Raw genomic sequence first — 14,383 nt, 5'->3', positions numbered from 1 at the left:
TCTGCAATGCTTTCACCTTAGGAATAAATGTGCTTGCTTATAAAAGACAGTGTGGTAACTTATAACTGCTGGCAGCTATGCTGTTCATAAGCGTTCAAAAAGAAAGCAAAGCGTAGCTGTTGGCCTGTTTAGGCAGTCTGTATCACTGAGAATATCCTGGAGAAAACCCTGGTCAGGAGGGAGAGAGAATGGATCTCCGTCCAATAGAGGTGACAGCTCGGGAAGCTGAAGTGGGTGTACGCAAGGGATCATGGAGGAGGAATAATGATGCAGTTCCCCTGAATTGTGATACCACCATTAGTTCACTGAACATATCTAGCTTTTTGTGCATGAGAGGCGTATATCAGACTGGCTCTGACTTGATTTAGTGGTGTCAAGGTTCCTTCCCCACTCTGAACTCTAGGGTACAGATGTGGGGACCTGCATGAAAAACCTCCTAAGTTTATCTTTACCAGCTTAGGTCAAAACTTCCCTAAGGTACAAAATATTCCACCCTTTGTCCTTGGATTGGCCGCTACCACCACCAAACTAATACTGGTTACTGGGGAAGAGCTGTTTGGACGCATGTTTCCCCCCAAAATACTTCCCAAAACCTTGCACCCCACTTCCTGGGCAAGGTTTGGTAAAAAGCCTCACCAATTTGCCTAGGTGACTACAGACCCAAACCCTTGGATCTGAGAACAATGAAAAAGCATTCAGTTTTCTTACAAGACTTTTAATAAAAATAGAAGTAAATAGAAATAAAGAAATTCCCCCTGTAAAATCAGGATGGTAGATATCTTACAGGATAATTAGATTCAAAAACATAGAGAACCCCTCTAGGCAAAACCTTAAGTTACAAAAAAGATACACAGACAGAAATAGTTATTCTATTCAGCACAATTCTTTTCTCAGCCATTTAAAGAAATCATAATCTAACACATACCTAGCTAGATTACTTACTAAAAGTTCTAAGACTCCATTCCTGGTCTATCCCCAGCAGAAACCAGCATATAGACAGACACACAGACCCTTTGTTTCTCTCCCTCCTCCCAGCTTTTGAAAGTATCTTGTCTCCTCATTGGTCATTTTGGTCAGGTGCCAGGAGGTTACCTTTAGCTTCTTAACCCTTTACAGGTTAGAGGAGCTTTCCCCTGGCCAGGAGGGATTTCAAAGGGGTTTACCCTTCCCTTTATATTTATGACAGTGACAGTACTGGAAGGTTGGCTGGAAAGACCAAATTATTTTACAGGAAGGCATTTCATTCAGCCTCTGGAGACTCTCTCCTTGCTCTCAAGGTGCTCAGAACGGCTCAGGCAGTCACTGTTGAGGTCACAAGCGCACTACAGGCGTTCATATGCTGAGTTTACCATTTGAAAACCAACTTATGACACTTTCAGAGCTACATAGGTGGATGTTTTCCAAGCAGCAGACGGACAAATATTGTTATTGACAAGAAATGCATTTATACCTACTATCAAGCAATGGAATAGCTCCAGGATGATCGAGTGCATCCAAAGCTACCCTCCCCCACTAGGCACAGATGGGTCTTGGAGGATAGACTGATCACACCAATTATGCAGGAAATACCATGCGCTCCCAAATCAATCCTTCTGCTAATCAAAATATCATGTGCAAAGACCAGATGCTCACTGTCTCGCAAATGTCTGGCTAGCCATCTGCCTTATACAGAGATGTATTAGTGTGACACAGATGAGGATCAATGTGACAACATGTCTAGCAGTGGAGCCATAGATGGAGATGACCCTGATGATGACTTTGACGAATAAATGTTTTCAGTCCTACATGTCAAAGCTAAGTTCCCTGGGATTACCAAAGGTCAATGTGTTTTTTTTCATGTTAACAATGCATTTCTGTATTCAAGAATAATTAAAAAAAAGGGGATATATATTTTAGAAAATAATGAACTATCTACATAATTGTTTTGGGTTGGTCATGCTTCATACCACTGTGTTCATGGGAGAAAGGGCTTTTGAATAATACCCAGCTTGACCAATTTCTGACAGTTATATTACCAGAATTTCCACTAACAGGAAACCCAGAGATGGGGCAAGCGGATGCCAGTGAGACCCACCCTGCCACACTGCAGAGGGTGACACCACTGAAATTATGATTCTCTAGATTTTTACAAATCAAACAATGCCTCCCTTACCTATCACTAACTTGCCACTTTCCCCAAAATAAGATTTTATTACATAATGCTCTGACATGAATCCTGACTGAGTCAAAGATTGTGTGTGTGTGTGTATTTTAAATATAGACACAATTTTAAAACACTTTTGATAAAGGAGTATAGTGCACTAATAGCAATCTACATAGCGATCAATATATTCATAGACTTCTTGTAAGCAATTCTGTTTTCATGGACTCAGTAGTAAACCTGCACCATATTCTTCTGGCCATACTTTACTATTATCCCAATGACTGTTGCAACACTATCTCCTCTTCTTTTGGAATGTTTCACTATTTAATTTTCCAGAGGATCCAAAAACAGCAGTGAAAAATGAAAAGTTCCAGTCCACTGGACCAAAGAGCCGCTGAGTTGATCTGTATATCCAGTACGGATTAAGTATTAATGTAAGTGTACTTAACCCCACGAAAAAGACGATAAAATGTGGAAGTCCCAGATTTTCCACGACATCATTCCAATTGGAAATACACACCCACCACATGTGATAAATAAGGACCATGCGGCAGTGTTGCATATGGATCAGTACCCATTGGTTTGCCTTCCATAAAAGGGTATTAGCATAGCCAGTCTGAAGAGAAAACAACAAAGAAAGAAATGAAATTGCACCTTCAAGATAAAGCAGTCAGCATTTTCTAGAATTAAGATATTGTGACAAAGTTCCTCCTCTGCCTTGGTGGGTCCTGCACTTTTTGGCGGATTTGCTCGCCTCAGAGGTTCTCGGCAGCCCTCAGTTTGGCCGCTTCTGCTAGAGGCTCAAACCTGCTGTTCACTCAGCTAACATCATCATTGGCCAGCATGGGGGAAAACAGAGAACAATCTCCCTAGTCTCTGTTGTCCCACCTAGTGGGTCGGGACAGGCCAGATCCCTTTCCAAATTAGACCTTCCCTTTGGGTGTTGCTCACAGACCAGGTCAACTCCTCCTGTGTCCGATCAGGAGTTTGGGGGGGGCACCCTCTACACCAGGTTTCAGCCCAGGGCCCTGTGGATAGCAGCTGTCTACGTCTCCTGTATCAGCTGTGTGACAGCTACAGCTACAACTCCCTGGGCTACTTCCTCATGGCCTCCCCCCAGACCTTCTTTATCCTCACCACAGGATCTTCCTCCTGAGGTCTGATCACGCTCGTACTCCTCAGTCCTCCAGCAGCACACCTTCTCACTCTCTGCTCCTTGCACACCCTCCACTAACTGATGGGAGGTCCTTTTAAAACCAGGTGTCCTGATTAGTCTGCCTGCTATAACTGATTCTAGTATGTTCTTAATTGGCTCCAGGTGTCTTAATTAGCTTGCCTGTCTTAATTGGTTCTAGCAGGTGCCTGATTGCTCTAGGGCAGCCCCTGCTCTGGTCACTCAAGGAACAGAAAACTATTCATCTAGTGGCCAGTATATTTGCCTTCTGCCAGACTCCTGTAACCCCCACTTAGGCTTCTCCCGCCCACTTCCTGGATCCCAATAAGGCCGGACTCCTGTAACCCTCCCCTTAGGCTTCGCCCGCCCACTTCCTGGATCCCAATAAGGCCGGACTCCTGTAACCCTCCCCTTAGGCTTCGCCCGCCCACTTCCTGGATCCCAATAAGGCCGGACTCCTGTAACCCTCCCCTTAGGCTTCGCCCGCCCACTTCCTGGATCCCAATAAGGCCGGACTCCTGTACCCCACTGCTCTGGGTCTGTCATAATATATATTAACTATATTAACTGTGTTTAGTGTAAACTGCCAAACAAACCTTCTCTAAATCATTTTTCTCGAGTGCCAAGAGATTGCACATTTACATAGCACCTTTTGACCAGAAGAATTCTAAACCACTTTGCAAACTATGTGCATACAGCATCACTTAGATGCAGCCACCTGTTGGATGGAGGAAGACAATCAAAACAAAGCACATGTTACAGAAGTGCGGGGGGGGCTACCAGGGTCTGGGAAGTTTTGGTTAACACCACTCAGGCAAACCATGACTCTCTGACTGCTCTAGCGTCTATATGCACAGATAGGACCTTCATGTTTAAGGTCTCATTAAAAGCACTGCAGAAGGGCTGAGGTGATCCTGCCAAGGCTTGTGGCTGTAATTCTAAAGAGTCCAGATATTTTATAATTTAAGATTAAACTACTAAAAACTTATTGCTGGGAACAGATAACAGTTTGGAAAGCAGGGCTGATTTCTTTTCTCCCCACAAGCATGGAAGATCTCTTCAAGGCTGTTCTCCCTCTCTGCATCCACAGAAGATACATAAACACTTAACAGCTCCAACATTCTCATGTTACTATTTTCACTCTTTAAAAATATCTTTAAAAAAATAGAGTTTAGTCACCTAATCTTTAGTCCTGTGCACTAGATCCCAACTAGTGAGTCTGTAAAGTAATTTTTAAAATCTTCCCTTTTCATTTCTTTGCTACAAAATGGGTAAAAAAAATTTAAACATTTGAACAATATTTAAGTATTTTAGGGTGTTATAATTAAGGATTCCCAGGACTTCAAGTTTGGAAGGAAAATTCTTCCCTGATCCCACCACTAATCTCCCAATTTGAAGGCCAATATTTCTTTGCAGATTTTTTTTTTTTTTTTTGAGGGGGAAGCAATGGGAGTTTTATAATGGAAACTTCTATCACCAACAATTAATACAGCAAGTTCTTACCCTTCGAAGTAGCCAGTACATGCAGATTGAAGGAGTGCTCATCTCAAGTAGCAGTCCCATCAGGGGTAGATAGTGTCCAGATTTTATGTTAATTATCAGACCAAGAAGCCCACCAAAGGCAAATAAATGATGAACTACCAAGAACACATCACATGTCCTGAAAACAATATTAGACACATGAACAACTACATTTTCAAACAAGATGAAGCCAGAGGCTATTAAGCAATGAAACCAACTCCACTTTTGCTGTGAATACACTTTGTCAGCTTGGAAAACTGGATCTATGAGCAAGGCCCACAACCCAGCTACACAACTCTGAATTCCAAGCAGGCCACGAGTAATAGCTATATTCGAGAAGACTTTGTCCTTCCCTGACAAAGTGCGATAACTGGCACTGATCCATGAGGCCAGCCAGTGAGCTAGAAGAAATACAATGAGGTAGAAGAAAAATCCAGCTGCTACTAACTTCAAACGAACTTCCCACAGAACATAGTCCCAATCAAATATGACACTCAAGGTTTCAGCAGCATATGCAAAATTCATTTCTTCTCCTCTAATTCAAAATATTTGGAGAGAGTCTGAAGCTTCTCAACCACACGTTGGTCTATCTTAAGGCTACTGAGCCTTTGCTGTTACATGGAGCAGAAACCCACCTGCAATGAAAAAAAAAAGATAGAAGAGACTTGTAGAGACTGGCTGCGTGCATTTTTTCACACACACACACACACACACACACACACACACACACACACACACACACACACACTCCCCCCATTTATGAAATCTCACTAGTTTCACTACAGTTTAGAGTTTGTTTCTCTTTCCACTGATATTTCCAAACAATTTAGAACTGACATTAGAAAAAACCTACTCAAGGCTGATAATTAGCCTTCAAGAACTCTACTGGGTATATAAAAGAGAAGATGAGAGAGGGAAACTCTTTGTTTCCTTACTGGCAGAATGATTAGTGTCAATGGATGTTACAGTCACAAAACCTTTACTTTTTGTTCCCAAGTTATATAAAAATATAATACTTTTTCCTCATCGTTTTCCTTACTGGTTTTTCTTCCCTTCCTGTTACTTCTATATACGTAGAATACTCGCTATTCTTTATCTTTTTCAAGTCTTCCTTTGCCTTTATAAATAATCCCTCAAGAAGTCCGTCTGGCTGAAGTGTTTTGCTAATGCTACTGACACCACATTTTTAAAACAATCTTTCACCAGCTTATATGCTACTAGCATCCCCCCCACACCTTCCTCACAGAAGACTTGAAAATTGTTCTATGACCAATGATTTTTACTTCTAACAAAGTTAACATTCTAGGTGTGAACAGAAACAACTCCTATGGACATAAACAAAGGGGGCCAGTGCTAAAGGGAGAAAAAACAAAACAACTGAGGCTTACAATTCTTTAGCAGCATGTTTAAGCATAACTGAACCTTCATTTTTCACCTGTACAGCCCTCTGGATAGGTCTACACAGTGAGTCTCAAGCTCCGATCTACACACTCGGGCTTGCACCATGGTACTAGAGACTCAGGCTGAAGCTACAGCACTAAAAACAGCTGTGTAGATGTTCAGGCTCGAACTGGTGCTTGGATTCTGAAATCCAGGGAGGAGGTGAGTTTGAGATCCTGAACCATGACGTCTACAGTGCTGTTTAGTGCCATAGCGTGAGCCCGAGTCTGTAGACTTGGGCTCTGGGACTCACTCACATTGGTTTTAAAACACAGAGTAGACGTACCCTAAGAATTTTTAGGAATCAAACGTACACACCCAGTTTACAGGGTATAGATCAAAACTGCAACAAACCAGCCACTCTGAGCCTGATTCTCATTTACACTAAGGCCACTTTACATGCCTGGAAGTATAAAGGAGCCCTGAATTGTTGGAACAGAATAACATGGTTGTGACGTTATTGACATAAACTGTGACCATACAGATCATTGTTGCAACCAGGGTCCTATGGTTGCACCAGGTCTTGTACAGAGGAGGCCAAGTGGGGTGTCTATGGGAAGGTTGTAGTTTGCTGGTTATGATTATGTTGTCTGTATGTGTGTATCATTTTTTGTATTTGAAGTTATGAATATTGGCTATGTACTTGTTTGATTCTAAGTGGCCTCAGTGAAGCATTTGGTCAGCTTCTTGAGAAAGGACTATTCTCACTAAGTGCCCAATCAAGAAACACTTAGGTGACAATGGACTTTGGGAGACGCCAATCCACATCTGAGCTTTCCTGCAAACGTTCAAACTAACATGTAAACAATGGCGTCAGCCTGCAAAAAGCGGAATCATTCATAGACATGTGACTTGCCCAGGTGACTGCAAACTCCATCTTGTTGAGGGGATTTTACACAGGAGAACAAAGGGGTTTCCACCCACAAGAAAAAGACTATATAAGGTCCTGGAAACCCCTCCATTTTGTCTTCAGCTGGCTCAAGAGATAGCCTCTCCACCCCAAAGAGATGCCTGAAAGAAACTGGAACAAAAGACAATAACTATGGGGGCATGAGTGATTGCTGGACCCAGACTAGGAAGGAGTCTAGTCTGTGAAAGAAGCTTATTGGAACATCTCTGAGGGTGAGATTTAGCTGCATTTAGTTTCCTACTATATTAGGCTTAGCCTTGTTTTATTTTGTTTGGTAATTTACTTTATTCTATCTGTTATTACTTGGAACCACTTAAATCACTTTTTGCTTATTAATTAACCCAGAGCAAGTAATTAATTCCTGGGGGAGCAAACAGTTGTGCATATCTCTATCAGTGTTATACAGGGCAAACAATTTATGAGTTTACCCTGTATAAGCTTTATACAGAGTAAAACAGATTTATTTGGGGTTTGGATCCCATTGGGAACTGGGTATCTGGGTGCTAGAGACAAGAGCACTTCTTAAGCTGTTTTCAGTTAGGCCTGCAGCTTTTGGGGGACGTGGTTCAGACCTGGGCCTGTGTTTGCAGCAGGCTAGCGTGTCTGGCTCAGCGAGACGGAGTACTGAAGTCCCAAGCTGCCAGGGAAAACGGGCTCAGAAGTAGTCTCAGCACATCAGCTGGCAGTCCCAAGGGGGTCTCTGTGACCCAACCCGTCACAGTGGCCTCAATGCAAATGAGAATTGCGTCCTATATCTATGGTACGTATGTACACACACTTTATTATTTTGTTTAGGAAAAAAAGAAAATCAGTAACGTTATAAATATTCTTCATTAGAGGTTTACATAAATGGACCTTTGATACACGGAAGCATGTACTATTGGCCTGTTATAATTAGAACTTTTTAATCTTTTTCTATATTAAGTCACAGTATGAAGAATAAATAAACTTTTCAAAGTTAAAAAAAAAAAAAAAAAAAAAAAGACAGCCCTCCTTAGAGTTCTCTCTTCTGTGAGGTGTTTTAATTACGCATGCAGCATCACAGGAATGCACGTTTGTAGTCTTGCATACACAAAGAAAAACAGAAGTAGAAAAACAGAGGTTAACAATGGACAAAGCATGAATTCCCAAGGGATCTTGTAAATAATATGAAGCTAGTATATAAAGAAATAGAAAAAGAGTAAAGTGTGATAGGCTTGCAGCTACAGCTTTGCTTACTAGTAGTTTGTAGCACATGGATAGCTTGTGATTCATACAGGGCCTGTTTCACAGAATTAGTAAGCCAATTATAAAGCATGTGATACAATGTAGAATATAATGCATGTGTTAGTCTGTTTTAGAATATGTATATAATCTGATTTATAACTATGTACTTTGGAGTTGTGATGCACCCTAACCTGCCCCATTACATCTGAGTCTGATCACCTCAGGTACAGATTTCCGAAATGCCAATAGAGAAACCTTAGTAACGAGTCCTGATCTGGACTGAGTTTTTGGATTCCACAGAACTGGATAAAAGTGTTCTTGCAGAACTGAAGTGTTCTGAATCAGTCGAGTGGAAAAGGTCTCGGAGGGAATCCCAACAGTGTTGTTTTGCTTGCAATTTGGAATATCAGACACCAAAAAACAGAACATAATTCTACAAAATGATAGTCTAGTAAATGCATGAGTAAGGGCTTGTAGGATCATCTTGTGAACAAAATTGCATGGTCAACTTCTGAACAGAATTAGACCACATTCTAAAAAGGTTTTTTATTCCTGAAGCTAATTAAGGACATAGAGAAACAACCTCTTTATTGTCCACCCCAGCATCACAATTATTATTAATTGTATCGTCCCGAATTTTTAAGCTTGGGGGCATAAAGTTAATTAAAATGCCCTCCACATGGTATGGTTTAAAGAAGATGAACATTTTATTATGTTTTTGTTTTAAAGTATCCATAAGCACAGGTCCATTTTGCTGACGTATTGGACAAGATTGCCATGACCGCTGGACACAGCACATCCTGTCAATGTGGCCAGGGGAAGAACTGCCCAGAGAGTATCTAATTTCACACAGTTTGACTGGCAGCTCTGGTGGGAGGCAGAAGAGGAAGCCATATGGATAGTTAGCAGTATAGGTAAAAAGCTTCTATAGAGATGCCTTCCTTTCCTGCACCCCAATATAATAAATAACAGAAAAGGAGGATGGCAGTCTTATAGCTAGAGAGCAAAGGAATATTGCTTATTTATATTCTCAGGGGGCCTGATTCTGCTCTCCTTTACACCAGAGCAACCCCAAGGGCCCTTCCTTCCCACTGCCTTGCATCCTGAAACAGTAAGAGAGTTAAGAATTCTAAGTTGCTAGAATTTTACACTCACTCTGCACAGATACATAGTAGACACCAGAATTACAAACACCTCAGGAATGGAGGTTGTTCATAACTCTGAACAAAACGCTATGTTCTTACTTTCAAAAGCTTACAACTGAACATTGACTTAATACAGCTTTGAAACTTTACGATACAGAAGAAAAATGCTGCTGTCAACCATCTTAATTTAAATGAAACAAGCAAAGAAAGTTTCCTTATCTTGTCAAATTTTTTTTTTAAAGTCTCCCCTTTTTTTCCAGTAGTTCACATTTAACACAGTACTGTACTGTATTTGGGGGGGTTTTTTTGGCTCTGCCACTGCCAGATTGCTTACTTCGGTGTAGTGTAGTAAACTGCTTTGCATCCTACTGTACCAGCTACGGGTCCTGAGCATGCTCAGTTCATCTGCTGAAGCCACTGCCCTTCACCCTGCCCTTATTAGCTATATGTATGTGAGAAATTCCTATCTGTAGGATAGTACTACCTGCAGCAGTGACAGGTTCTACTTTGCTAAAAAGGCCATCTGGTGTAGCTAATTCAAGAAGTCTCACATGTAAAAGCAACCTGATAGCTTTCTTTAACAGTGTAACAAGTCTTGTGGATTGGGGGGGGTGGGGGGTGGGAAGAGAGTGGTCGACATGGTCTCTCTTGCCTTTAGTGAGGCTTTTGATACAGTCTCCCATGACCTTCTCATAAACAAACTACGGAAATGCAACCTAGATGGAGCTAAAATAACACTGGTGCAAAACTAGTTGGGAAAACAGTTCCGACAGTAGTGATCAGTGATTCACAGGCTGAAAGGGCCGAGTCAGGCTGAAAGGGGATAACAAGTAGCGTTCTCCAGGAATCAGTTCTGGATAGGTTTCTATTCAAATCTTAATCAATGATTGAGATATGTAATAGAGAGTACACTTACACAGTTTATGAATGATAACCAAGGAAGGAGTACTGGGGAAAGGGATCTGCAGGTCATAGTGGACCACAAACTGAATATGAGTACTGTGGAAAGGGATCTAGGGGTCCTAGTGGACTACAACCTGAATGAGTGAACAGTGTAATGCTGCTGCAAAAAAACAGAACATCACTCTGGGACGTCCGCTCTACTCTGCGCGGATTAGGTATTGTGTCCAGTTCTGGGTGCCACATTTCAGGAAAGATGTGGACAAATTGGAGAAAGTCCAGAGAAGAGGAGGAAAAAAAAGTAAGGTCTAGAAAACATGACCTATGAGGGAAGTAGCATCTTTTTACAAAAGCTGTTTCTTACAATCTAAACCTATCAATAATTGCTACAGATAGCACTTTTCTACCTGTAGCAATTTCACATACACTACAGTGCAAGGAACTGCTACCTGCAGGCATTTGTTACATCAGTAGCAGTTTACTGCAAGAGCAGTTTCTTACAATCTATACACATCAATAACTGCTACTGGTAGCACATTACTACACTGAGCAGTTTACTACACTACAGCTGTTCCCAAAGAGGTGTATGGTTAGGATGAAAAATCGGGACAGGGGGTGGAGAGTTATAGGACCCTATATAAGAAAGAGACCCCAAAATCGGGACTGCCCCTATAAAATCAGAACATCAGGTCACCCTATGTGTGGTTGACTGAGCAGTTCCTGACTCCGGTAACATTCTCCTGTATATAAATAGGCAACGTATAAGGAAGTGGAGAATCAGGCCATTAACATCAGCATAGTTACAAGGGTGTGAAGAGAAAGCAACAGAAACTTCCCACTCTTAACTCCCCACAAAAAAAGACAAACACCTCCTCACCCCTCCCCAGCTACATACAGCCCTCTAAATATGGTGGTTCACAGGCTGTGTGAAATTCCCCTGACTTCATACAATAGCCTCTCCTGGAAGTAGGATGTTTTCTCAGCATTTAAGCAAAACCAGCAGTTAGTTAACGCTGTCTCATCCCCATTTCCTCCCCCTCCTCACAAGAAGAAACAGTAATGCTACTTACTGGCTGGTCTGCTTCAGTTACTCTGCAGTTCCTCCCCGCAGCCTCTCCGCTTTCCTGTCTTGTGTTCAACAGCTACAATCAGCCGAAAAGTCCGGGCTGCTTCTTCCACCTTTTATGCAGAAGTAGCTGCCCCCTAGAATGGAAATGCAACAGCGTGGAGCCCTAGTTCAGCACCGCAGAAAGAAGAGACCCCTGCACGCAGAATAGTGTTACATTGATCGCTTTTCCTGCCCCACCCTTTGTTTCCGCCCGACGTAAACTGTAGCTCCTGCCCTGGGGGGAGTGGAGCGCACGAAATAACCCGCACTGGCAAGCCGGACTCTGGGGTTGTTCACAGTTCTCCTTGGATCTTAATATCTTAATTCTGCAGCGCAGGAGGGGGTCAGGCCACACTCTGCCTTGCTGCTGCAGCCAACTTTCGCGTTGCACTGAGCAAAAGGGCGATCGCCCCCCGTACAGAGGCGTGAGAAACATTGCATGGTGGAGTGTGTTGTCATTGGCAGCCGCAGGCTGTAGGATGCAAAAACATGTCCGCTGCAAAGCCATCCTGAGCCCAGCTAGAGCCACGGAGAGAAACGTGGAAGCTGGAACCGAGGGAGAGACCGCCACCTCTCCAATACCCCGCTGTGGGCAGGACGTGTGTCTGTCCTGCCCAGCAATAGTGTGTCACGCGTGTGTTGGCGGTATCGTGCCTCGACTGTGGTATATGAAGGGACCCACGTCTTGGTTTTGTGCAGCTTGGTGTGGGACATTTCTCACCGGCCGTGGAATGACAGATTTCCCTCACCGGCCCCGGCAGGGTGGGGATGCGGCAGGATAGTCTCCAACGTGCCCTGCAGAAGCAGGACTGGGGTGCAGTACCGGGGGTGGCACCATGGCGCCGGGCCCAGAGTCAGAAGGGGCCCCGGCCAGCCCGATCCCCCGGCCGGCTGAGACGGCCAGGAAAGCTGCCCCCACCCCTGCTCCGCCCCCGCCCTGCCTCTTCCTACCCCTGCTCCGCCGCAGCCCCACTCGAGTCCTTCCCCTGAGGACTGCAGCCGGTGTCGGGCGTGCACTCACTGAGGGGCAGTAAGTGGAGCGACCCGGCCCCAGCCTGCTCCGCTCCGCCGGCTCCCAGCTTCGCCACCGGTGAGTGCTGGGGGGCGGTTCGCCCCACCCCCCCCCCAATCCCGAGCCAGGGGAGCAGAGCAGAGCGGGCTGGGGTCGGGTCACTCCACTTCCCACCGCCCCGTGAGCGCGGGGTCGGGCCTGCCCTGCAAGCACTGGGCAGCAGGAAGTGGAGTGACCTGGCCCCAACCCGCTCCCCTGGGTCGTGCTGGGGGGGCAGTTTCCAAGCCTGGGGAGGAGATGGAGTGGTGGGGAAGGGGCATGGGATGGGGAAGAAAAGGGGATAGGGGAAGTGGGGGCAGGGGGGAAGCTGGAGCCCAGCATATGGCATCCCCTTGACCGACTGGGTTACACTTGGAATCACACTTTCAGGCTTTTCTTCCCAACCATAGGGGTATAAACTTTTTTCTTTTTTTAATTACAATGTGAATCACACAAATGTAGGTGCTGGACTTTAAAAAAAACATCTAGTATTGAGAGAGACTATAAAATCCCACCAGTTGGCAACATACTGTGACAAATTTTATTTACCAAATTAAGTTGGTTCCTCAGGAGAAATTAAGTGCATTCAACTATCTTTGGCATTTTGTGCTAAAAGATCACTGCAACAAAAGCTGATTTTGAGATACGGATGAGGTGCTTTGTTCCTCAGTAAAGTTTATCTGATGGAAGATTATTCAGGACTAGCCAATTACATCTGGAAACAAGCTCCCTTGTTAAGCAGGCCCATTGAACCCTCACCCTGAAAAGCACCACCTCCCCCGCATCTGTACCTCCCTGATGAGCCTCAACCACCTCTCCCTGGACTCCCACCCAAATGAACCCCACCTCCCCTGCACCTCGACCCCCCTGCTGAGCCCCAAATACCTTCACCTGGATCCCCTGCAGAGTCCCATTGCCCCTGCACCTGGAACCCCCCAATGAGCTTCTGTGCATCCAGATCTCCCACTGAGCCACCCACACCCAGATTGCCCACAGAGAACTCTCTTACCCCTACCTGGATCCCCCCACACTAAGTCCCTCTGCACTTGGATCCTGCTGCTGGGCTGAGTCTGCTCACCCACATCTGGTGCGCCTGGCACAGGGGGGCAGGGCCCCAGCGCGTTTCTGGGGCACGCCTGGCCCTTGCACTGTGTCAGGGTCAGGTGCAGCCTCACTGCTGAGTCCCTGTCCTGAGGTGGTATGGAGGAAGGCTGTAGGGTATTCTCCCGCCTCATGCAACCAGTGGCCTGTGCTCCCTACTGCCATGTTGGAGCCTCCACATTTATTTATTGACAAATAAAATTTTCAGAATTTTAAAATATTGTGCACAGAATTTTTAATTTTTTGGTGGAGAATCCCCTCAGGAATATGGGGTGCTGTGCAGCTGTGATGGTGGGACTGTGAGGAAGGTGGTGGGCAGTGGGGAGGTCTATGGGCAGGGGGCGCTGGGCGAGTGGTGTGGTGTGCAGAGTGCTGTACAGTTGTAGTGGGAGGCCAGCCGGGAGGTCTCTGGGAGGGGTGGGGGCTGGGCATAGAGATCTGTGGTAGAGGTCTCTGGGTGAGGGGGCACTGGGCATAAGGGGGGGCCCTGGGCATAAGGGGGGGCCCTGGGCAGGGGGGTGATGTGGTGCGGACCTGCCCTCAAAGGGAAGGGGCATGCTGGCAGCACAGGGATGGACAGGCCAGTGTGTGTCTGGCAGTTGCAGGTTCGTAAACAGTGCACTCCTGCTGGCTGCGCAGAGCGGGGCTGCTCTCGCCGTGCTGTGCCTCACTGCCCCCAGCCTG

At 45.0% G+C, this 14,383-nt stretch overlaps 1 protein-coding gene and 1 long non-coding RNA gene across 2 annotated transcripts in view; one reads left to right on the top strand and one right to left on the bottom strand.

The window, feature by feature from the left end:
* Positions 1-699: 699 nt before the first annotated feature.
* LOC125634504 (protein CLN8) overlaps positions 700-14,383 on the bottom strand; it is a 14,240-nt gene continuing 556 nt past the window's right edge. The window contains exons 2-4 of the mRNA XM_048845354.2: positions 11,510-11,642; positions 4,821-5,473; positions 700-2,759 (exon numbers count right to left, since the gene is read on the bottom strand). Coding sequence (XP_048701311.1) covers positions 2,436-2,759; positions 4,821-5,363 — 867 coding nt within the window. The 5' untranslated portion in view covers positions 5,364-5,473; positions 11,510-11,642 and the 3' untranslated portion in view covers positions 700-2,435. The remainder of the gene's footprint in view (positions 2,760-4,820; positions 5,474-11,509; positions 11,643-14,383) is intronic.
* LOC125634507 (uncharacterized) overlaps positions 12,453-14,383 on the top strand; it is a 26,001-nt gene continuing 24,070 nt past the window's right edge. Inside the window, exon 1 of the long non-coding RNA XR_007355944.2 lies at positions 12,453-12,637. This is a non-coding gene — a long non-coding RNA (uncharacterized LOC125634507). The remainder of the gene's footprint in view (positions 12,638-14,383) is intronic.

Source organism: Caretta caretta, chromosome 3 (genome assembly GCF_965140235.1).
Source record: "Caretta caretta isolate rCarCar2 chromosome 3, rCarCar1.hap1, whole genome shotgun sequence".
NCBI lineage: Eukaryota > Metazoa > Chordata > Testudines > Cheloniidae > Caretta > Caretta caretta.
The sequence above is the reverse complement of the archived record's forward strand: the minus strand, read 5'-3'. Positions and strand labels throughout refer to the sequence as shown.